Below are 24,876 nucleotides of genomic sequence, written 5' to 3'. Positions count from 1 at the left end.
ATGGAATGAGGGTATATTTATAATTCCTATCATTATTTGTAGAGAATAGTGGGGGGATATTATTTAATTATCTATATTTACAGTCATTAGTTTCTCTTTATTTTCAAGTGCCTTTAACGTTCTCCATTTTTCTTTATCGTATTCTCCAATCACGGCACTTGGTAACGAACTAATTCTGGATCGTTCTGAACCAGCGTTAGTATCCAATTCCCAAAAGTCAGATGGATCATCAGGAAGGGGGAATGATGGGGCTAAATCTTGTGAAATGATGTACATATCTGCGATGTTACTCTCATGCTTCTTAGGAAGTGAAGGAACTGATAAACTAAAGGTTGGTACTGATGAATTATGTCTATGGTGAGATTTTGAAGAAGTCATAAGTGAACGAAGTGATTTTCTTGGAGATCCTGAACGAGAAGATGTAGCTGATTTAGTTGAGAAGTTGGATGCTACTGAACTCTTATGTTTATGATTACTGATTGATGGTTCATTACTCATAGCAATACTGAATCTTCTTGATTGTCTTCTGATTGAACTAGCGACTCTTTTAGGACTTTCAATTAACATTTTCATTGGTGATGTATTGACAGTGAACTTATTTGTATAATCTTCTTCTGGAGTTCGACACGGTTTTAAAGTAAATTCCAGAGAAAGAACTAATTCAGGAAGTTTTGAATTTGAATATTGCTGATATATTTGTTGATGCTTTTGATTATTGGTTTGTTCAACATAATCTCGGAAAGTATATAATGATGGAGCACTATAGGATCTACTCAGTGATGTAAGTCTTAATGAACCTTGTTTATCATTACTGCTTGATGTATGAATATCACTCAAATTATCAATATTATCAATCATTCCTTCCTTACGTGGTAACAACATATCATCATCAATATAATCTGATCCTCCTTTATTATCACTGGTATTATCTAACAATTTAAGATTATGATCTGAAACCACATGAGATAACCCAGGGATACTAAGATTGGCACCACCTCTATTCATATTACTTTGATATAAGTTAGATTGAGTATTCCATTCGTCCAATGTTATATTATTCACCCCAGATGCATTTCGAGATACATTCCATTTAATAGCATCATTTGAAGTTGATTTGGGGATCTTTTCAAGTCCATTCAATGTATATGGATATGATTCATCGGGAGGTTTTATAACTTGATATGATTTCTTCTCTCTTGTTTGTTGTATTCCCTTTTCATTAATGTTTGGGATATTATAAGATGCATCAAAATCAGCAAAATTACTTTGATCTATAGGTTCATCAAATTCATTACCATACGGGATATTAAAACTATGATCGGAATGTTTTGAATTGGTATCATCAACTTCACCCACAGGACTTAATGAAGGAACTAAATTATAATCAGGTTCTAATGGTGGTTGAGGTTCTATAGTTTCTTCAAGAGTAGGAGGTGCAGTTTCAAAATGGACAGTATTCAAAGAAGCTTCTTGTTTCCGTTTCAGTTTCATGATGGGACTTTCACTTGACTTTAATACCGATGGTAATAATGATTCGTTAACTTGAGATAAGAAGTTTCGTTCCCCATTTATCGACATTAAAGTTTGTTGTTTTGATTTTGAAGATCGGGTATTAATATAACTGGTTGATTTTGATCTTTTCAAAGCTTCGGAATCAAGATGGAAATCTTCATTCACTTCATTCAAGGTTAATTTCGATAATGTATGTTCAGAACAATTGTGTGAAATTAACAACGAAGCACTTCTGGAAGCTCCCGTTAATGATGCATCAGTATAGATTGTTGAAAGGGAAAGTTTTGAATTACTTTCAGTTAAATTTGGCATTGAGTTTCTATTATTATTTGATTTATTATTGGTTGACATTTGATTGGCTAAGATTATATTATTGATACTTCTAGTATGACTATGATCATATATTAAATTAGATGTTGATTTTGAATTTGCAAGTGATGTAGAATGAGAATGATTAGTTTGATTTAAATTAAGATTCGATTTTGATCTGCCAGCAAATAAACCAAATCTACTACTTTTTGAAATCAAATCAGGTGAAGATTGAGTCTTTGATAAGTGTTGTTTAAATGAAATTGAATTCAAACCAGTTGACATCCAATTATCATCGTTGTTATAATCAAGGAAACTTCTATCAGTATGTTGCATTTCCATTGATTTCTTTAATATAAAGTCCAACTCTGCTGACTCTTCATTACTTGGAACAATATCATCATTATCTTTGTTATGATTATCATTCCCAATAAGGGTCTTTTCACTCATTTTCTTAGTGATTCCAATATTGAAATTATTCTCCAAGTTTGTAGCTGGATTTATGTAATAATCCTTTTCATCAGAATATCTTATTTTAGTTTTATTGGATGAAGCTTCTGAATATTCACCTGGTTCCTCATTATTCATTTGTTGAAGGTTTTCTTTCACAATCTTATAATATAACATGATGATTAACAATAATGATAATGCCATGAAAACGATATTAACCATGAAAATTATGGAAATTATAATATCCCAATTATGTAAATTGTTATAGTGGAAGCTAATTCTCTTTGCAAGTAATTGAACTATTAAATAGACCCCAGTAACCACATAAAACACCGATGCAAGGATTTGGATGATGATCTGAAGTAAATTCTGATAGCTTACAATCATCAATATGATACAATTAATCAAAGTTACAATTGAGATCAAGAATCCTGCAACGATGAATAATAATAAGGGGATATAATTTCTAGTGAGTTCTACCAATAATGCAATGATGGAAGTGGTTAATGAACAACCGAGTACGATGAGACATACTACCAATATCGGTATTTTGTATCTCATGGTGTATGTGTGTGTATATGTATGTTTGTATGTTGTTTATTTGGTGATGGACATGAACATGTGTGGATGATGATTTGGATATGATTATATAGTTTGAAGGGGGTTTGGACTTTTGCAAGTTATGAATCTTGCGTCTTCGTCAAAAGAGATGTCTTGATAAGAATCTATGAAATTGGTGTTTATCGTTTCCTTCCAATGAACGAATCAATCGTTTAAAGAGCAGAACTAAATGAATGAATGAATGAATGAATGAATATTTTTGAACTTCAATTTGAATTCAAAATAAAGATACAAAAGACAAAAACAAATAAAAAAAAATCACGATGTTTGTTCAATGAAGAAAGATGAAATCTATCAAACAATGGAACAAAAAGACTGAAAACTAGCAACAACAACCTAACCCTTATACTGAAATAAAAGGTACAATATTATAAATTGTGAGACACACAGAGAGAGAGATGGGGGAAATCAAATCACCGTAGAATACCCGCCCGTACTGTACATACACAATACATGCTTAAATTCACAACACACTTGAGTTCGTTAAGGTTAGATGAAGAGATAATAGATGAGGGAAGGAAGGAAGGAAGGTAAACATATAACCTTGTTGATACTTTTCCTATTTAGGAAAGTGCTGCGATTTGGTTGTGAAAAAATAAAAATAAAAAATAACATGACGACGACCTCAACTGAGAAATCATAATAGCAACCTCCAACTACAACTACAACTACAACTACAACATAACAATAATATATGAAATCACACATATGCATTTTATGAGAGTATTTTTTATATATATAAAAGTGGTATATAAATTATATAACGACATGTTATATTTTTGAATCACCCACAGTTGTTATTAAACAAAAACTTCAATTGTTAAAAAAAATAGTAATGTCAATGAATTTTGGCTAATAAATATTGAGGTGTAAGACATATAACTGACAATGAATACAAATAAAAAAGAAAGAAAAGGAAAGGAAAACACGAACGAATCAATCGAAGGAAAGAAAGAAAGAAAGCTTTTAATATTATATAGTTAGATCAAGATTAAATTAGATTAGATTAGATTAATTTTAATATTTAAAATCACCACTAATCCATCTATTAACCAAATCTAATGAACTTTCAGGTTGATCATAAGGAACCATATGACCACCACCAAATACTCTTAAAAAGGTGAAATGTTCAAAGTTCTTAACTTCACCAACTGGTTTATCATCAAGAGTCCAAGTTCTAACTGGAGCTTTGGCAAATCCTTCTTTACCGGACCATTCTAATTCATTGGTCCAAGCTTGATTACCTAACCAATTACAAATGAAATCTTTATCACCAGCATAAATTAAAACTGGAATATCAGCTTCTAATAAAGTAATAACATTAGTATAATAAGGTTTCATCCAATCACCAGCTAATAAGAAATTTCTATTAATATCAAAATTACATGATTCATATTCATCAACTTCAACTCCTAAAGCAGCTTTAACTTCTTCAATATTTAAATAAGAATCAATATATTCTAAATCTTTATAACATAAATTAGACCCTTCACACATAGTTCTAATATCATAAACATTTCTACCAGTTCTTTGATATGGACCCATTTCAGCATTATTACAATAAATTGAAGCAGGAACACATGACCATAAAGATTGTGATTCATAACAACTTTTAATTAATGAAGTACATCTTGGAATAGAATCAGTCATACTTTGACATTCTTCAGGAGATAATACTGATGGTTCACCACCTTCACCACAAGCCATTGGTTCATAATAATTATATTGAACATAAGGATCAGTTAAACCATTACCAATTAAAACCGAAGTTAAATTGAATGAACGATCTTCATGACTCAAGATTTCAGCAGAAAATACTGGAATATAATGACCAGCATAAGATTCACCGGCAATATGGAATTGTAAACCATTATATTCTGGGAATTGTTTAAAGAATAATTCTAAAAAGGCATAAACATCTTGACCAGCAGCAATGGTATTTGAAACAGATTCTGAAGAATAAGAATAACCCACATTAACAGGTTGATCTAAAAAGATAACCGAAGCATTTGAATTCCAAGCATAAGGATTAAATTTTGGTTTTAATTTTTCTCCAATTGATGATGGACCTAATTCAAAAAATAAACCAGTTAATGATGAACAACCTGGACCACCATTTAACCATAAAATAACAGGATCATTTTTAGGATCATTTCTAGATTCAAAAAACCAATAAAAGAAATGTTTATCTTCTTCTTCAACATCCAAATAACCGGAATATTGTTTAACAGTATCAACACCTAAAGATTCTGGAGTTGATTTAACTCTTAATTTATGACCGGGGAATTTTTGATCAGTAACATGGAAATCAAAATCAGCTTTTTTAGAAGCTTTTTTACCAGGAGTTTTAAAGTTTAATGAAGCAATAGATTGAGGAAAATCTAACATTAAATCAGCCCAAATTTGTTTAGTTTCAGCTGGAATTGATTCTAATGGTTCATTTAAGAATTTAGCAATGGCGCCAAGAACATTACCATTCATAACTGATTCAGATAATCTATCAACTTGAGAATGGAAAGCATTACCATAATCCAAGTTTAAAAGTTGTTGAGGATTGGCAAATGAAGGAAGGGATAAAGATAAGGCATTAGAGGCACCAAGAATGGAAGCCGTAGCCAATAAAGTGGAGGTTGAAACTGTAGATAATTTCATATTGAAACAAGAGTCTATATACTTCCAAGTTCAATTGATAAAAGATAAGATGTATGATTTAGTCAATGGATGAACTGTAAGTAGGAGAAAGAAGGAAGAAGAACTAAAAAGAAGCAAAGAAGGAAAGATTTATAAATTTGTGAAATAAATAGAGATAACCCTTTCCATCCCTCTACTCTAACTGTAACCCCCAGCAATGTAAAGACGGACACAAATAGAAATTAATGCTCACCAGACAGACAATTTTTAAAATCAGACAAAAAATGGCTTGCGGATTTATTTCCCAATTAATCTTTACCTCCTCCATTATCTATGGGCTAAATACCATAACTACAACTACTACTACACTTATCTACAATCTATTGTCTTAAGAATTGATAATAACTATAGTATTGATAACCACTATAACTTTAACCACAACTTGTTTGAAGGAAGGATTTACTCTTGCCACCCAATTCCTATTCCTATTCCTCCTCCTCCTCCTCTTTCCCCCTAAACTTATATTATGCTCTTAAGACACAAAACTTTACTTAAACTGTCTTCTGTGTCTGACTGAATGATCATCTTTTTTTTGTCTTATTTTCTTGTGTCTTATTTTTTATTTTCAGCTATCTTTTAATGTATAGTAAGTCAATTCAATTCACCTAACCATTGACTACAAGTAATGAGATAGTAGCTAAATCTAACTTTACATTAGATCAAAGATGGTTACGGAATACCAAATCCTATTTTAGTTCGTAAATTATCCTAAATAACCGACTAGTAGGTAAAGTAAATGGTATAATATTGAACTAGTATGGATAAAATGCTATTAAGCAACCATATCTCGATATATATTTGATCAATTGATTAATTGTATATCATCTATAGATCAGCATATGCTTCGAAACATGTAGTATTCTTACGTCTTACTTCATACTTCATACTTCATATCCTTCTTATTTCTTGGTCTTAACTCAATTAAAAAAAAATGTCTGTCTGATTGTAAAGTGTAAAATTCCAAGTGCGGAATTACGTACTTAATTTAATTTAATCTTCTCTTTCCTAATTGAGTTCGTTTTGGGCCATTTTAGTGAATGGCCCTACATTAATGCATATATACAGGATAGTTACCCAATTAGGACCAATGCCCTATATACCGGAAAACCCGTAAATAGTAAAGAAACGGTTTAAGGAACATACAGAAGAAATTTTATTCGAGGTAAAAATATCTCTTATTTTGAACTTAATTCCTATCTATGATCTGATCTACAAAACTATTCATTATCCACCCCTCCTCTTCCTTCCCCCACTACATATCCAACTAATGTATTCCTTTTAATGGGTTTATTTACTAAATCTAAAAAGACTCAAGATCTAAATAATATTAATGATACTTCATTTCTGACTACTAATAGTATTAATACTATCAATAGTTTAACTAGTAATCAAAGTAATAGTACTATTGCAAGTAAAAAGAAAATTTCAAGAAATGATATCAAAATAAATCAAATTGGTGATGGAGTATCAGGAAAAGTTGATCTTTATAGATCAAGATCATCTCCTGATTTCAAATATGCGGTGAAGACTTATCATTCTAAAGAAATGTATGAATCAAAATCAGAATATAAAGATCGTGTATTATATGAATATAATACGTTACATAATTTACATCATGAAAATATTATTCAAGTTTATAAATATGATGTTTCTCTTAATGGGAATACCATAAAGACATTCATGGAAGCTGGTAGTCCCAATTTGTATGATTTAATCAAACATGTCCCAGTATCAAAATTAGATCCCTTAGGAATGCTTTGTATTTGGAAACAAATATGTCAAGGCATACGATATTTACATCTTCAAGATATTTGTCATCGAGATCTTAAATTAGATAATTTAATTGTCGATATACCGAATCGTACTGTTAAAATCATTGATTTAGTTACTGCGGCTGATGTTCATAATAATCAATTAGCTATTGGATTAGTTGGTTCACCCAGTTATTTTGCTCCTGAAACTTTAGAAAGAATAAGATATGATGGTAAAAAAGCCGATATTTGGTCATTAGGAATCATCCTTTATTATCTTCTTAATAAAAAATTCCCTTGGAAACAAGCTAAAATTCAAGATGAAAGATATAAGGCATTCTTAAGTTTAAATCCTAATTATTTATCTTCATCATCAGACCTTCCCCCACCAATATTGAATGAAAGTGGATATGAAATTGGTAAACCATCGGTATTACGTTATTTACCATCGGAATCATGGCCTTTAACGAGTCAAATATTCGAATCTGACCCTGAAAAGAGATGTGGCATCGAAGAATTCTTCACCAATGATTGGTTTACAAATATAAAATATTGTCATTCCGATATAAGATGTGGTATAAATCATACTATAGTATTTAAAGATCATGAAAATGCCTAATGGTTTGACTCTTTCTTGTTGACTCCTGGCGGGAGTTGACTCCTTCAAATGACTCTGAATCTTTTTGTGGAGAACTTGGTTTGTGCCTATGACGGCTGCACGTGATTCACCGTACCGGAAATTTTTCAATTTTTTTTTTGTTGAAAGGTGAGATGTGTCATAGTCCCTATACAAATATATATATATAAACTGGTTGAAAAGTCTATTCCATTTTACATTTATTGAATATTTGATTATTATATCGTGATTGTATAGTCTAATTGACATTCAAATTCGTTACATCATGCTTTCTCATACTTTACGTTCTTTAAGAAGTCAATCAAATACTAGATTATCTAGTTTGATTTCAACTAGACATTATGCTTTATCCAGTAATGCTCTTAATTTAATTTCAAAATCAGTTCAAGAAGTTGATCCTGAAATGGCTGATATCTTAAATCAAGAAAGACTTAGACAAAAGAAGTCCATTACTTTAATTCCATCTGAAAATTTCACTTCAAAAGCCGTTATGGATTTATTAGGATCTGAAATGCAAAATAAATATTCTGAAGGGTATCCTGGTGAAAGATATTATGGTGGGAATGAAATTATTGATAAAGCCGAATCATTATGTCAAAAGAGAGCTTTAGAAGCTTTTGATTTAGATCTTGAACAATGGGGGGTCAATGTTCAACCTTTATCAGGAGCTCCAGCTAATTTATATGCTTATTCTGCTGTTTTAGAAGTTGGAGATAGAATTATGGGATTAGATTTACCTCATGGTGGTCATTTATCTCATGGTTATCAAACTCCAACCACTAAGATTTCTTATATTTCAAAATATTTCCAAACTATGCCATATAGATTAAATGAAGAAACTGGTATAATTGATTATGATACTTTAGAAGCTAATGCCATTCTTTTTAGACCAAAAGTCATTGTTGCAGGTGCTTCTGCTTATTCAAGAGTTATTGATTATAAAAGAATGAGATCAATTGCTGATAAAGTTGGTGCTTATTTATTAAGTGATATGGCTCATATTTCAGGATTAGTTTCAGCTGGTGTAACTGATTCTCCATTCCCATATTCTGATATTGTTACCACTACAACTCATAAATCTTTAAGAGGTCCAAGAGGAGCTATGATCTTTTTTAGAAAGGGGATTAGAAAGGTTACTAAAAAAGGTAAAGAAATTCCATATGATTTAGAAAGAAAAATTAATTTTTCAGTTTTCCCAGCTCATCAAGGTGGTCCTCATAATCATACTATTTCAGCTTTAGCAGTTGCTTTAAAACAAACTAGTTATCCTGAATATAAACAATATCAAAAATATGTTGTTTCCAATGCTAAATCCTTTGCTGATGCTTTAGTTTCCAAAGGATTCAAATTAGTATCTGATGGTACTGATACTCATTTGATTTTAGTTGATTTAAGATCAAAAAATATTGATGGAGCCAGAGTTGAAGCTGTATTAGAAAGAGCTAATATTGCTGCTAATAAAAACACCGTTCCAGGTGATGTATCTGCTTTATTCCCATCAGGTTTAAGAGTTGGTACTCCAGCCATGACTACTAGAGGATTTGGAGCTGAAGAATTCGATAAAGTTGCTGGTTTCATCGATAGAGCTGTTGAAATCTCCTTACATTTGAAATCTCAAGAACAAGGTAAAGTTGCAAAGGAATTACTTGCTTCATTTAAACAATTGGCTAATGAAAGTGAAGATGTTAAAGCTTTAGGTAAAGAAGTTTCTGATTGGGTTTCAACTTACCCAGTTCCAGGTGATTTATAGGTTTATTTTTTCTATATATTCTCTTCATGTAATTATCATTATACTTAATACACACTAAAAATAATTTAAACTAATTTTACGCCGCACTGCCCTCAAAAAATCTGATTTTGATTTTTAAACAAATCGAAAAATTGAAATTAAGACAGTAATTACAACCAACCAGAAAGAACTTGACGAACCATCAATCAAGAATGACATCAGTTCAAGGACACTTATCACGATCATTCCCATCGAATCTGAAAGGGTCAAACCTAGTATCATGGTCAAGAAATGGATTCATAGCTTATGCAGCTCCAGTAGGACAGAATTCAAAGGATAACCTTTATCTTACCTATCTTGAAAATATTAATGGGAAATCATGGCAATTAGCCAAACCTCAACCAATTAATATTAAACTTGAAAATAATTTCCTTCCTGAGTTATCTTTGGTATCTTGGAGTAATTCAAGTACTGATTTAGCTATTTCTGACGTGTATGGGAACTTTTATATCCTTTTAGCTGGAGTTGGTTTACTTGATTTTAGTCTGAAAGGTATAAGACCAGAAAATTTACCTACAAATTCACCAAGTTATGAATTGACTTCTTATAATCATATGGAAAAGATATATTTAGATATCATAAATCAAGATGATACATCTCATGTTAATCCAGGAGCAACTTTTGTTGCATTTAAATGGCTTAATATTGAAAAGGCTCAAATTTTTAATAAACCAGCTACGTTGAATAATCAATCCCTTCAAAATGGAAAACATAGTTATACTTATGATGTAAGTCAATTTCAATCTCATGGTGTAACTCACCCTATTTCCACTAAGCAAGCTTGTGTGGCCTTACGTCAAAATGGACAATTTATACTTTATTATCAAGGTGAACATAAAGTAGAATATCATAAACTTACTATCAATTTGAGTGATGAAGTGATGGTGGTTTCACAAGCATCGATTGGATTTTCAAATGATAAGAATATAGTAGTCACTGTTTATGATTCAGTTTCAAATAAAATCTTAATCTATACTATAATTATCGATTGGGGATTCTTAGTTGAATCAGCAAAAAGACAAAAAGTCGATCCTCATTATCATACTCCAAAGGAAGAACAAAGAATTCCAAAATTATCCATCAAGAAAATCCATGAACTGGATTTATTACAAACTAATATTTATGATAATGATGATATGGAAATTGGGGAATATCAATTTGGTAGTTTAGCCTCCATTGATTTAGTATCAGCCCATCCCGAAAGTAACTCAAGTTTAGATATAATCATAAGTTATGCTATGGAAAATGAAGCAGGTGATGTGATAACTACTTTGAATAGATATAATCTCGTGGATGAAATCAAATTGGTTTCAGATGCTTTTATCGAATTGGGGTTACGTAAGAATGCTCCTACATCCATCGTAACTTCAGCAGTTAATTTAGTATTTCAAGATAAATTAACCAGATCAGGGAAAATCCAAAGTATAACCACTGGCTTGGCTGATTACTTTATATTAATCTATTATGAAGATGGTCATATAGATGTGATTGATCGTTCTACTATGAAAGTCGTAAATGAAAATCATACTGAATCATTAGATCCTCCTCCAAAAACCATATCTACCATCTTTGATGTCGGATTCAGATTCCCTAAAATTGAAACTGAAAATCCATTAATATTAATCGCATCACCAAATTTAACATCAATAGCATATACTGAAGTGATAGGAGATTCTTTCAACTTGACATTGAAAGTGGTAGAGAAAGAACAACATTTAGGAACGTCTGATTCCGAATTATTCGCTACATCGGTAGCATTTGCATTCCGTCATGCTTATGCTTGTTATACCAATACTTGTTCTGACGATATTATAGCCTTAATGCAAACTGAAGTTGCTAGATTGAATGTGGTAAAACATGAAAATAAACATTTGATTTCATCATTTATAGAAAGAATCATTTCTGAATCTCATAAAGCCATTAATTTCAGATTAGATCTGTTCAGTAAAGAATCAGTGGATAAATTATTATCAAGTCCACCATTACAAAAATTATTATCATTACAATTGGTTCTTGGTGATTTACTGGATGAAAATTATATGGTTAGTGATATCGCATGGACAGTTTTAAATTTAAGAAGTACAAGTTTTGGTATTATGTTTCTGTTATCAAGCATATATAGACAAATTTCCAAGAAAAAACCCACCGAAGATAGTCTCCAAGATTCAATCACAAGAGGTGAAAGTATTGTATCATTGATAGGTAATGTCAAATGGCTTATTGATTTATTGGTTTACATAAATCAAGAATTATTACAATTAGCATATTCAAAGAATAATCCAAATAATAGTAAATTAACCATGCACAATTCCATAGCATTACCAATCATATTAAGTAAAGTACCAAGATTATTCCTTATGTATGCATTATCATCTATCGGTAAGACTCATGAAATTTTGAAAAAATTACATAAGGATTTAGCAGAAGCTAATAAATTATTCAGTCCTATGAAAGAATCCTTAAGTCGTTATTTCACAATCTGTAATAATTCCCCATTGACATTAAGTTTATTTGAGAATTATTTAAGAGAATGTGATGCCCTTATAAGTAAAGAACAAAGTATAGGTATGGCTGGTAAAGATAAGGAATATTTATTAATGGTTGAACAAAGATTAGTATGTCAAGGTAAGCTTACTGAAGATATGGAAAGAATTGGACGAGTATTGATCGATCGTCATGCTGTTAATATCAATCGTGATATGAAAGTTTCAGATTTATATTTCTATGATGTGGATTGGTTAAATATTGGTATTAATAGATTTGAAAAAAATCCTAATGATAGTTTGTTGAATGCAGTCATTTATCTGTATCCAAATTTAAAAGATAGTATTTTACCAAGATTTCAATATTCAGATAGAGAATGTATTGATGCATTAAGGAAAATAGTTATCAATATTGATGAAAATTCATTTAAATCTCATTTTGAAGTTTCTAAATCAGACAAGGAGATTATCAAATTAAGAAAATGTACGAGATGCAGAGCTATTTCTTTAGTTACTGATCCTTTAGTGTTTGAAGCGCCTAGTACCATCGGTTTATGGACTATGGTGTTTCAAAGAACATGCATTTGTGGGAACTCTTGGGTAAACATTTAAATAAGTAAGTAAAAATGTAAATAAATAAATAGAACGTTTATTAAGATATTAGATTATGATATTAGTTTATATGTAATAAATACTGATACTATTGTTTATGTTCAGTTACTGAGTTAACTTCGGCTTCTTCTTCAAGTCTTGCTTTTTCAGCCGCTGCTGCTGCTGCTGCTGCGGCATCGGCTTTAGCTTTTTTAGCCGCCATCCACTTCATCAAGAATGGCATAGCAAGGTTACTACATACCATCCATGCTAATAAGATACCGATATTTCTACCCATATTCCCCTTCCAAGCATTGAAATATGCCACATGCATTAAATCATATGAATTCCTTACGGGGATACCATAACCGTATCTATAAAAATCGGGACATAACATGATGGGTGACACGGTGGGACTAACATTTATAACTGCCACAAATAATAATAAAAATCCAATTAATTGTGGTTTTACAGCAAATAGAAGTAATACCAATACTTCAATGATACTTCCTAATGATCCCATGGTAAGATATGCAAATGCCCATACTACTAAGAATCCCAGTCTACCAAAAGTAGTGGAATAACTTAAACCATATGCTGCATTCAATGAGACATAACCTAAAGCTAAGATCACATACCCCATTTGGGATGAAATCATTCTATACGCCACATATTTGAATCCTTTGATCTTGGATGCAATGTACATATGGATTGGTAATTGAAGAATAAATTGGAAAAAACTGAAAATCACTAAATAAATTAATCCAATTTGAAGTGGAGCTTGAACAATTTGATTTGGAACTGGAATTAAATCGATTTCTTCAAATGTTGGAATGGTAGTTAGTAATTGAGGGGCATTGGTCATCACATTTAATTTTTGGGTGGAGTTTAAATTACTGATTAAATCGGCAAATAATGGTGTTTGTGGAGTATAAGCATAGTATGCTTGAAGGATATTATGTACCACTGAAACAATATAATTATTGACTGCATTATAATCACGACCAGTTTCATAAACTACTTCCAATAATTGACTTGGTAAGAATTCATTTGATCCAGTTGCTAAAGCTTCATACCACATTAAAGTTGCATTTGGTTTAATATAAAAGGCAGCCCAATACTTTTGATGATGAATTTGACGATAAACTTCTTCAGTTATAGTATTATTATGAGATATGGCAGATGCAGATATAGTAGCATAATCTATAGGATGGAATTTTCCTAATGCTTGTAATGCAGTTAAATTAAAAAATGATGCTACCACAGGTCCCACTACAGCCGGTAATTGACCTTCTTGAGTATCAGCATTTATAATGGCAAAATCAATATTTTTATATCTGGCAGTACGATCATAATAAGAACCCCAATAGATACATAATGCAGCTGTAAACCCAGTTAAAAGGAATAAATAATTGTTGGCAAAGGTTAAAATGATTTTTATTCTTTCAGCATGGAATTCTTTATCCCAGAATCCTAATTTTGTGGTAACTGCTTGAATAGCAGAAACAACTGTACTTCTTCTTCTTTGAAGGGGAGCACCGGTGGATGAAACAGAACCTGTCCGTATCAGACCCTCACCACCAGATTCACCACCTATACCTCCAAAAGTTTGAGGAAATTCTTCCAAATCTTCATCATGTTCTTCTTCATCCCCATAGCCTCGTCTACTAAACGATTGTCTTAACTGATCTTGTCCAAACCAATCATCGGTAGTATAATTTCGATCAATCAAATCCAAATAATCATTGGCTTCTTCTTGTAATATAGTCCCCACTGTATTATCATTACTGGCAATCGAACTACCTAAATAATCAGAAGCTACTGTTGATATTCTTCTTAATAACGATGGTTTAGGATGACGTTGCTTATCAGCAACTTCTCGTTTGGTAGCTTCATCAAGAGGAACAGGTGCATGAGTATCATCTTCTAGATGAGCAGATTCAGTTGATGAAAGTGTGGACAATGAATGGGCATCATCCTGTTCAATATGATTATCTTGAACTGGATGCAGCTGTTGTTCCTCCGGTTGCTGCGCCAGTTCTTGTTTAGACTCTGAATTTTTACCTAAGTCTGACATAACAATTCTATCACACTCTATTCACAATGATATCTTATCCTGTCTATGGAATTGAACCTTCTAATTATGGAAGAGTTCACAATCTGAATCATTCAAGCTTTCATGATCACTTTCATGTTTACCCTTCGCAATTTTTGTGGTGAGATGTACGGAAAGTTTCTGTGCGTATTAATTTTATTTGTTCCTTCCACGAAAATAAATTTAAAATATCGTACTAGGGTCGTCCATTGTGATCTGTTGATTGAAAAGTATAATCAGGCCAGATTGAATTTACTAGTATAATCAGTATAATTAAAGGGTCCCTTAGTCATAGAAAGTGTCAAAATAGATAATAGAACGATTTTCCAATGACTAATTCTTCTTCCAAGGATAAAGACTGTGTTGTTGATCCTTTGGATTCAAGAAGTATACCAGACGAGTTCGATGATGATAGTCCTCCACCTCCGTTAGGTTACTCCCTTCCTGAGAGATTGACTGGTGGTGAACATGCGGCTGACACCATCAATGAAGGACGTCGTACTCAAACTAATGATAGTTCTAAATCAGGTAATAAGAATGATAGTAATAATGATGATAAACAAACACCAGAACCAAAAGAAAAAGATAAGAGAACTCCTAAAGAAAAACGGAAAGCTATAGGGGATATGGTTTTGAAATTTGCTTGGAATTATGTCAAATTATTTTGTATATTTGTGGGGATATTGTCTGTTTATTGGGCTACATTTTATAAAAGAACTGATCGATATAAACATTTTAATATGTTATTGGTTACCGAAGATGAGAGTTTTATAAATAGTAATGGAACTACCATTGAACCATTATTATCAGATACCTTTGTGCATATGATAACTCAAGATCCAACTGTTACATCTTTAGGTACATGGACTGTAGTACCTATATCAAATTTCACTCAACAAGCACAACAACATAATAATACTATCGAAGCTGAAGTGATTAGAGAAATTCATCATCAAAAATATTGGGCTGGAGTTCATATAAATCCAAATTCAACTCAATTAATTTATGAAATGATGAGTACCGGTAATTATTCATCTTTATCCGCCATACCGGAATTAATCAATGTGATTTATGAATCAGGACGTCATTATTCCGCGTTAAGTCAATATGTTACCAAGAATTTGGCTAATATCGAAGCTACTTGGATTGTTAATTATACATCCTCCGATGTTTATAATCCTTTAATCACTAATTTATCAAACGATCAGAAAGAAAACTTATTATCAAATAATAATACCTTAGCAATTTTAGCTATGAAACCAACTTTTAATTTATTAGATCAAAGACCAGCTAGATCACCTGCTGTATTAGGACCATCAGAATTAGGATTAATTTATGCTCAAGTGTTTTCATTTCATCAATTTAATTTTTCATTAGAAATTTATGCCTATATTCGAACTCGATTAAAATATAGTCAATATATCACTTATAGAATCTTAGCATCTCAAATCAATTGTTTGGTATTATCATTAGTATATGCATTAATCACCATAGCATTCCAAGTCCCTGTCAATGTGGCATTTGGTAGATCGGGATTCCTTGTATTATGGATGTTTATGTATCTTTTTATCTCAGCTAGTGGAGGTATAAATGAAAATGTGGTTTCAATAATCTTAGCATTTGATAAAAAGATTTTATTAGCTCCATGGATGATTTTTAATATTGTTATTAATATTTCAACTACATTTGCTCCATTTGTAATGATGCCAGGATTTTTCCATTATGGTTATGCCATGCCAATGTATAATATTTATGAAGCTTTAAAAATAGTATTTTTTGATACTTGGAAGGGACATTTAGGTCGGAATTTAGGAGTATTGGTGACATGGATAGTTGTAACTAATTTATTATTAATTTTAAATATTAGATGGTGTGATAGACGAGCTAAAAAATTAGCAATGGCAGAAAGACAAAAGCAAAAACTTGAAAGGGAAGAGAAAGCCAAACAGAAATTAAAGGAATTAGAGAATGCTGCTAACGGTGGGGATAGTTCTGTTAGTAGTGATAATTCAAAACAAGATTAATGAACTTTTTTTTTCATATATATTTATAAGGATGTTCTATATAATTTTAATCTAAATAGTTTCATCAATAATATCAACTTGGGGTGTAATTTTTTTACCAACTTTTAATTCTTGTAAGGAGGTTGATAAATTTGATTTCCAAATATTATCATCATTAATATCATGTAATAAATTAGATAAGATTTCAATTTTTAAATGATATAAATCATTATTTATAAATGCTTTATCATTTGAAATTAAATGATCATTAATTATCGATGGTAAATTATTAAACAAATATTGTTTACTATGATTGAAATTTGAAACTTGTAATAAAATTTGAAATAATCTATCAGTAGAAAGTTTCGATAATGAATTAGAACTCAAATAAGGTGAATTTTGGATTAATTTTTCAAATAATTGAGATGATGGGATTAAATTTATGAGAATGGGGAAATATAATTTATTCGATAAAAGATTTAAATTAACAATGATTTCTTCATATACTTGATCATTGAATTCAATTAATACATTTGCATTTATGAAACTGAGGATTTTCAAATCGGATGAATTATATTCATATACTTTCAAAAGATTATAAGATTTAAGGATATTAGTGGTGGATAATAATTTATTTGTGAATTGATGGATTTGAACATTATCAGTTTGATCAATATATGATAATTTAATAAGGACATTTATAATTTCATCATTTATAAAATCATCAAATTTAGCATCAATATAATCCGAGAATAATTGAATTAAAATTGATTCAATATTTCTAAATATTATTAAATCTTTAGAACTTGATTTCAACTTTTGGATTAATTTTTCATAGAATTGAATTAATAATATTAAAAATAATGGATCAATTTTAAAATTATCAACATTATATTGATAATAATGTTTATTTAATGAATTTTCTTGATCACTTTCGATGATATATGGAATTAAAATTAATAAATAATCAAGAAATCGAGCCAATAAAAGGGTTTCATCTTCATTTGATCTCACTGTATTGTATAAATCATTATAATTTAACATTTTATTAAGTAAATCATGATGATTATAATCGATTAAATTTTGAATAATTAATTCAATTTGATTCACAATCGATAAATCCAACGATCTATTGGTTAAATAAGCTTGAATCAATTGATAAGATATAGATTCAAGAAATTGAATGGTTTCAATTTCATTCAATTTACGATTGATTAATGAAAGAATCAATTTATTAATTTCGATATTCTTATTCTCTAACAAATTAACCATGATATAATCGGTTGAATAGATAGATACAATTTGTTGGAATGAGATATATGAAAGGATTTTCTCCAATAATGGAATCAAAATATGATGAGGATCGATGATATGATATGATTCATCGATTAAGATTTGATTTATAATTGATAAATATGATGATGAATTATTATCAATGATAGTTGTATTAATAATAGGAATGAAATCATCAATTAACTTAAGATCAACTGGTCCTTTAGCATCATAACTTGCTTGAAGGTTTAGTAGAACTCTACTACTAACCTCATCATCCAATCCTTCCAGCATTGATTGATTGATTTGATTTGACTGCAAGAAATGGGATAAATCAAGTTTGCCATTAATTTTTGGTTGCCATAATTTTGAATTTTCAGCTGATCGCCACCCCATACAAAACTGAAAAAAAAAAAAAAACGTTTTGTGAAATTTTTGTTGCTACCATTCCAATCCTTTAGCGATATAAGTTTACATACAAGTTACATATATAGGTATGTAAATCGACGTAAATCCAATGCAGTTAGATAAGAAGAATCATTTCATTTCGGAAAACTGAAAAGTAATCAGACTCAGAAATCAAAACAAAAGGGTTTTGACCATTACCCAATCTATCAAAACGATTACTTGATTGGTAAAGACATTCGTCATCAAACAGTCCAGGGTCAACTCCACCATTGTTCATGAGTGTGGGTTCAGGGTGTGATAAGAAGAACAACAAAACAAAGTTTATCTGTGCATTAAGCAAAGACCGTAACTTTAACTGGCAAGTAGGGGTGTAATAATATAATGAAGAGGATGTGAAAAGTCTTGTCAAAATCACGGATGCATATAACAAAGAAGACAAAGAAAATTAAACTAAAAGTACCCTTATCAAACATTAGTTTCCATTACAACAGAATTCACTGCCTTTGAAGAATAAACTTTTACTGGAATATTTTCTGCAGGGATTTTATTATTTATAAATATTAGCCATGTCTGTTATTGTTCTATGCTTCTAGTTATAACCGACTTGCATGAATGAATGAATGAACCCTTATGTCAGAGTATGAAACAGTCGATACATACGATGCATACAGTCATACAAACATACATACATACATAACAATCAGCATATAATTTGTTTATGACCATGTGAATTTTTTGACTTTTAGCTAACGAACGATGAAGAAGAAAGAAAGAACAAGTTTCCAACAGGCGAAAGCAAAAAAAGAACAAGAAAAAAAAAATTATTTTTTTGTTATATGCGATAAGATGAAATTGAAATTTCCTAATTAGGAAAATTAATGAGTTTTCAAATTATGTATTCAGTTTAGATGTAGATGATGATTCTTTTTTTTCATTACTTCCTATCTTTCCTGTGATTAATTGATTTAGAAATTGGTGGAAAGTGTAAGCCTTAAGGCGGGCTGACCACTGTTCCTTAATTAATCAAGGGGGTTTAAGAATGCTTTATTTATTTCCATTCCAACCTCAATTAATCAATTGACAACTTTTCAATTGATAATTTCAAATTTTAAATTTTGACGTAAAATAACAAAATTGAAATATCTAATAATATTAATAACCAAAAGTTAAAAAAGAAACCAGGCGTTAAGAGTAATATTGACTTCATGAACAATTTATTGGGCAAAGGGATTTACTATAGAATACAATAGGAGTGAACCCTTTCTGTTTAAGAAAATCCAAATTACACAATGAATAGAATGAAAGAAATTAGTACCCACATGATTAAAAACTTAATGGCTATTTAAGAGGCTCTTCCATACCGTTGTATGTATGAACTCACCTCTATTTTAAAAGTACCCAAATAAAAACACTTTTGTCAAAATAACACTACCTAGAAATATTAAACTATATATATGGCACGGGAATATGACCATCGTTAACTTTGCTGATCAAACGAGATATATTATTAAGTTGGGATGGATGGTCTCATTTAGGCTATATTATGTGCATAATGTACGTTAAACAATTTAGTTAATTGTCCTAAACTACTAAGTTAAAATTATGATTTTTAATTTTCTTTTTGTCATATTTGATAGTTGGTGACGATGTACGTTTAATATCAATATTGTAGTTTGGGTACGCCCAATTTTTATTCTTCCTTTTCACCTTCATCATGATTGTCTTGGTGTTCAGTTAAGCGTATAACAAGAGTAAAAGATGGAAGGAAGGACGACAAGATGAGGATGATGGAATCGAGTATCCGATATCTTTGATTTCTTAAATCGAGCCATTTTTCTTATTAAGACTAAGACGAGCATTTTTAATGTTGTTGTTGTCAACTTGACAATAAAGTTAAGTTATCGTTATATGTAAATACCGGACTCAATTATGATATGATACTGTACCCGACCGAGTTTAACATTCACATTTTAACTTTTTTTATATAATTAATTGAAATACGTGTTTACTCGGTTAAACATAATTTAGTTTGGAGAGGGTATAAGTCGTCAATAATTTTTTGTTTTTACAGATTGAAAATCATGGAGAGTTTATACATTTCAACACCCAGTTTTATTATTATTATTATTTTTTTTTTGCTTTGTTCTTTTCTTGGGGATGGTACCTGGTTTTATATTACAATTTAGATATAACCAATGGAATGGAATGGGGTCATATAAGTAGGGGGTACCTTATTCAATAATTGGTCGAGGAAAGATATACCTGTATCTAGATGTAACCTACGGTAGCATGTCAAGGTAAAGAATATAAAAGAATAGGAGATCCTTGAATTAACCATGTGTATCATGCATAACCTCTCCAATACAATATAGTAATGTAATGTAATGTAAAGTACTAGATAATAATATATTTTATTACAAGTTTAATGAAAGATATGGTTAAGCAACAGATTGTAAAACTATAAATTAATTTGAATATTTCCTAATTCTGAAATGCAAAATTAAAATTAAAAATTTTTTTTTTTTTAAATTTTATTTAATTTTTTTTTTTTCAGAAGCCAATCACAAAAAAAAAATAAAAAGAAGCTGACAGAAAAACGTAAATAAATAAAAATAATTATTTACAGCACAATTCATCAAATTTTGTATTTGCTCCTTCTTCTTTCTTCCTCTTTGAAAGGTTAGATTCAATCAATCAATCCATCAATCAAAGACTGATCAATCAATCAATCAATCAACTGGTGACTATCTACTTAGGACCCTTACCTCAATTACACCTGTTAAAAACACGTCTGTCTGCCTCACGACTGAAACCTCTTCTTTTTTTTTCGTGTCGTCGTCTAAATTCCTGTTGCAAATCCAACCCATTTCCAATAAGATATAGAACCATATTATTAGAATGCATCAGACTATAACTACTTCGTCTTCTCCTGATACTTCGATTTCTATGGTCTCTGCTGTATCTGATTTAAATACTCATACTAGTTTCACCACTTCATCCAAAGAATCAAAATCTCCTATTCCACCTCCTACTAGTCAATATCATCATAATCCAAGTTATCAACATCATCATCAAAGTCCTATGGCTACACCTTTACTCAATCAACAAGCTACTATGACTCCTCCAAGAACCCCAACTCACTCTATCCACTCTGAAGAAGTGAAATTATCTCCTCAAAATGATGAAAATGATTATAAATCAATTGCAACCAAATTATTTAATGAAACTTTTATTTCAATCCAACCTGAAGAATATACTCAATTCTTATCAGGTACTGAAAATGATAGTGAAAAAATTAGAGATTATTATATGAATTTATTCGATTGGGATTTAAATATCTTAACTTCAATTCGTACTTTATGTTCAAAATTATATTTAAAAGGTGAATCTCAAGAATTAGATCGAATTTTAACATCATTTACAAAAGCTTATTTAATTCAATTTCCAAAAAATAACTTTTATACTTCAAATTTTGAACAAATTTATATTATCATTTATTCCATTATTTTATTAAATACTTCATTACATAATAATTTAGATTTAAAAAAGATAAGTCAAACTGATTTTATAAAAAATACTTTAACAACTTTTTTACATCAAGATTCAAGTTTAAAATTATCTATAAAACAAAGAATTGTTATTGAACAAGAATTATCTAAAATTTATGATGATTTATTAAAACATGAATTACAATTAAAAGGTACCCCTCAATCAGATAAGAATAATAATAATAATAATTCTGCTGATAATAATAATACTAATGGTGATAATCAATTAACAAGACATCCTACAAATGGATCAGGATCCATTTGGTCAACTGATGCTCCAAATAATAATAATAATAATAATAATAACAATAACATTTTTGGTTCAAGAAAATTATCAAATGCCGCTAAAAGATTATCTTCCCTTTCAAGTAATCATCATCCATTACCACAACCACCTCATGTTAATGCTAGTAGTGTTTCAGTTAATACTTCTGGTCAAACATCCATGAATCCTTCCATGGCTCCATCAACCAATACTAATAATGCAGCAAGAGCTGGTTTCAGAAGTGCATTAATGACAGATCAAGCTATTAAAGGATTAAGAAATCGTCAATCTATGGATCATTTAAGAAATATGCATAGTGGTCAAAATCATCCATTATATAGAAAATCTTCTAGATCTTCTATTATAAGTCGTGATTCAACAAATTCAAATTATGTTAATAGTGGTGATGATACAATTTCAATGATTTCAGTTGATTCTAAATTTAAACAACTTATAAATAGTAATCAAAATAATACTACTAATGATTATGATTTTAATAATCATTTTGATGATACTATGTCAATTGGTGAAGAAATTGAAAATTTTAATATTGAAAATTATCAAGATGAATATGATTTAACTTTAGAATTACAAGGTTCACCATATTTAAAAGAAGGTTTATTAAAATTAAAAATCTTACATAATGATCAACAAGATGAAACTTCTTCAAATGCTCATTCAAATGGTCCTTCTAATGCTTCAATAACTTCAACTTCTACAACAAGAAGTTTCTTTTCATTCTTTGGTGGTAATAGAAATTCAAATAAACGTGAACCAACCAATACTACTACTGGAACTTCATCAAGTTTAATTCCCATGAATAATAAATTTAATGAAAATTTCGTAGTGGTTTCTAAAGGTCAATTATCATTATATTCATTTGATCCAAAGATTATTAAGAAACATCAACAAATGGTACGAAAATTAAAACAAACTCAAATGTATAATAAAGAAGAAGATATTGATAGTGCTATTGGTGATGGTAATTGGCTTAAAAATGCTGCTAATGTGGGTAATTATAATTTATGTTCAACATTTGCTAAATTAGAAAAATCAATTCATAATACTCAACCTTCTGGAAAGACTTATGTTTGGTCATTAAGTTTCCCACGTATTTCCAATAAAAAATCATTTAAAAAGTTTTTATTTGAAGCTGGTACTAAAGAAATTGCCCTTGAATTTATTAATACTTGTAATTTTTGGGCTTCTAAAATTACTGCTATACCAACTTTAGAAGAAAGTGTTAGTTCAATTGAATATGGATGGACTAATCTTGATTATCTTATTCAACAACGAGTAAATTTTAAGAAATCAAAGAATATTATGAAATATGAATCATTACCTCGGGGAATTTATCTTACTAATTCATCTAATAATAATTATGGATTAATGAAACAATTTGGTAAAACTTTAAATTATTATAATAATTTAAAGAATTTATATCAAGAATTTCTTAGTATGAAACAAAGATTTTTAAAGAATTTCCCTATCAAACAATTTAATGGTTCAAATTATTCCCGAATTATTCATAATTATGATTTAAAAATTGAAGATTATAAAGAAGAATTAAATAAATATAAGAATTATTTAATTTTGATTGGATTTGGATTACAATTAAGATTTGATTTAGAAACTGAACAAAAGGAAGAAGAAAAAGAAGAATCTAAACAACAACAATCTGATGAACAAACTCAAGAAGTTGAAGAAGAAGAAGAGGATGAAGATGATGAATTAACTACTATGGTTAAATTTGAAATCAAGAAACTTTTCTTTAATATGAAAGATATTGGTAATATTATTCCAACTTTTGAAGCCAGTAAAACTATTAGTGGATTAGCTTTATTAGATCATGAACAATTTATAAAGAATTTTAATCCATTAGTTAAATCTCCCAAGAATTTCACATTATCAAATTTTAAAGATACTGAAAGTCCAATTCAACAATTATTATCATCAAGTTCAAATGGTAATCATCCCGGTGAAATATCAAATAGTCATAGTACTAGTACTATTAAAGAAGAAGATGAAGATGCTGAAGAAGAAGAACTTGGAGATATTAAAGATCTTGAAAAAATTGATACTGAAACTAAAGTTGAAACACCAAATTTATCAACTGATTCATTTCAAATTATAAAAGAACCAGCCACTGCTATGAGAGTTAGAGTTTTCGGTGGAGCTGTGTTAGTTTAAATTTTTATTCCTGTTATTATCCCTCTTATTATTTCCTATTACTATTATTATTATTATTATTTTAATTTGCTTTTCAATGGTGTCTATGTTTATTTTAATTTAATTTAATTTAATTTAATTTAATTTAATTTAATTCTCTTTGTTTGTTTTATTTATTTTTATTTAACTACTATTTTAATTATACTTTAATTTGTATATATCCCCTTGTTGTTATATGTTTGATGTTTTATGCTTTTATTGTTGTAATATTGTGTGTGTTTT

At 29.9% G+C, this 24,876-nt stretch overlaps 9 protein-coding genes across 9 annotated transcripts; 5 read left to right on the top strand and 4 right to left on the bottom strand. All coding sequences in view use genetic code 12, as the record gives it.

Moving 5' to 3' along the window:
- Nucleotides 1-63: 63 nt before the first annotated feature.
- On the bottom strand, nt 64-2,832 carry DFJ63DRAFT_314685 (uncharacterized protein; the record flags this gene model as incomplete). The annotated part of the gene is made up of 1 exon (XM_064906407.1): nt 64-2,832. One exon carries the CDS (start codon nt 2,830-2,832, stop codon nt 64-66), a length of 2,769 nt encoding a protein of 922 aa, XP_064760253.1.
- Nucleotides 2,833-3,582: 750 nt separating this feature from the next.
- On the bottom strand, nt 3,583-5,687 carry CPY1 (carboxypeptidase C). Its single transcript, XM_064907169.1, has one exon. It carries the CDS (start codon nt 5,542-5,544, stop codon nt 3,910-3,912), a length of 1,635 nt encoding a protein of 544 aa, XP_064760252.1. The 5' UTR covers nt 5,545-5,687; the 3' UTR covers nt 3,583-3,909.
- A 1,177-nt stretch (nt 5,688-6,864) lies between these two features.
- On the top strand, nt 6,865-7,953 carry PRR2 (Prr2p; the record flags this gene model as incomplete). Its single annotated transcript, XM_064906406.1, has 1 exon — nt 6,865-7,953. The coding sequence occupies one exon, from the start codon at nt 6,865-6,867 to the stop codon at nt 7,951-7,953; it is 1,089 nt and encodes a 362-aa protein (XP_064760251.1).
- A 738-nt stretch (nt 7,954-8,691) lies between these two features.
- Nucleotides 8,692-9,799, top strand: SHM1 (glycine hydroxymethyltransferase; the record flags this gene model as incomplete). The annotated part of the gene is made up of 1 exon (XM_064907168.1): nt 8,692-9,799. A coding segment is annotated over one exon (1,030 nt), but the record flags the coding sequence as incomplete, so codon positions are not given.
- Nucleotides 9,800-12,887, top strand: MED16 (Med16p). Its single transcript, XM_064907167.1, has one exon. The coding sequence runs from the start codon at nt 9,913-9,915 to the stop codon at nt 12,853-12,855; it is 2,943 nt and encodes a 980-aa protein (XP_064760249.1). The 5' UTR covers nt 9,800-9,912; the 3' UTR covers nt 12,856-12,887.
- A 12-nt stretch (nt 12,888-12,899) lies between these two features.
- SNG3 (Sng3p) lies at nt 12,900-15,311 on the bottom strand. Its single transcript, XM_064904037.1, has one exon. It carries the CDS (start codon nt 14,909-14,911, stop codon nt 12,944-12,946), a length of 1,968 nt encoding a protein of 655 aa, XP_064760248.1. The 5' UTR covers nt 14,912-15,311; the 3' UTR covers nt 12,900-12,943.
- SNG4 (Sng4p) lies at nt 15,295-17,036 on the top strand. The gene is made up of 2 exons (XM_064905437.1): nt 15,295-15,472; nt 15,515-17,036. The coding sequence occupies exon 2, from the start codon at nt 15,556-15,558 to the stop codon at nt 16,951-16,953; it is 1,398 nt and encodes a 465-aa protein (XP_064760247.1). The 5' UTR covers nt 15,295-15,472; nt 15,515-15,555; the 3' UTR covers nt 16,954-17,036.
- HSM3 (Hsm3p) lies at nt 17,005-18,498 on the bottom strand (the record flags this gene model as incomplete). Its single annotated transcript, XM_064908436.1, has 1 exon — nt 17,005-18,498. The coding sequence occupies one exon, from the start codon at nt 18,496-18,498 to the stop codon at nt 17,005-17,007; it is 1,494 nt and encodes a 497-aa protein (XP_064760246.1).
- A 3,228-nt stretch (nt 18,499-21,726) lies between these two features.
- On the top strand, nt 21,727-24,615 carry DFJ63DRAFT_289759 (Arf family guanine nucleotide exchange factor; the record flags this gene model as incomplete). Its single annotated transcript, XM_064905254.1, has 1 exon — nt 21,727-24,615. One exon carries the CDS (start codon nt 21,727-21,729, stop codon nt 24,613-24,615), a length of 2,889 nt encoding a protein of 962 aa, XP_064760245.1.
- Between the last annotated feature and the right edge of the window lie 261 nt (nt 24,616-24,876).

Source organism: Scheffersomyces coipomensis (assembly GCF_036884675.1).
Source record: "Scheffersomyces coipomensis strain NRRL Y-17651 chromosome Unknown DFJ63scaffold_6, whole genome shotgun sequence".
Classification (NCBI taxonomy): Eukaryota; Fungi; Ascomycota; class Pichiomycetes; order Serinales; family Debaryomycetaceae; genus Scheffersomyces; species Scheffersomyces coipomensis.
This window is presented reverse-complemented; position numbering and strand designations above follow the sequence as displayed.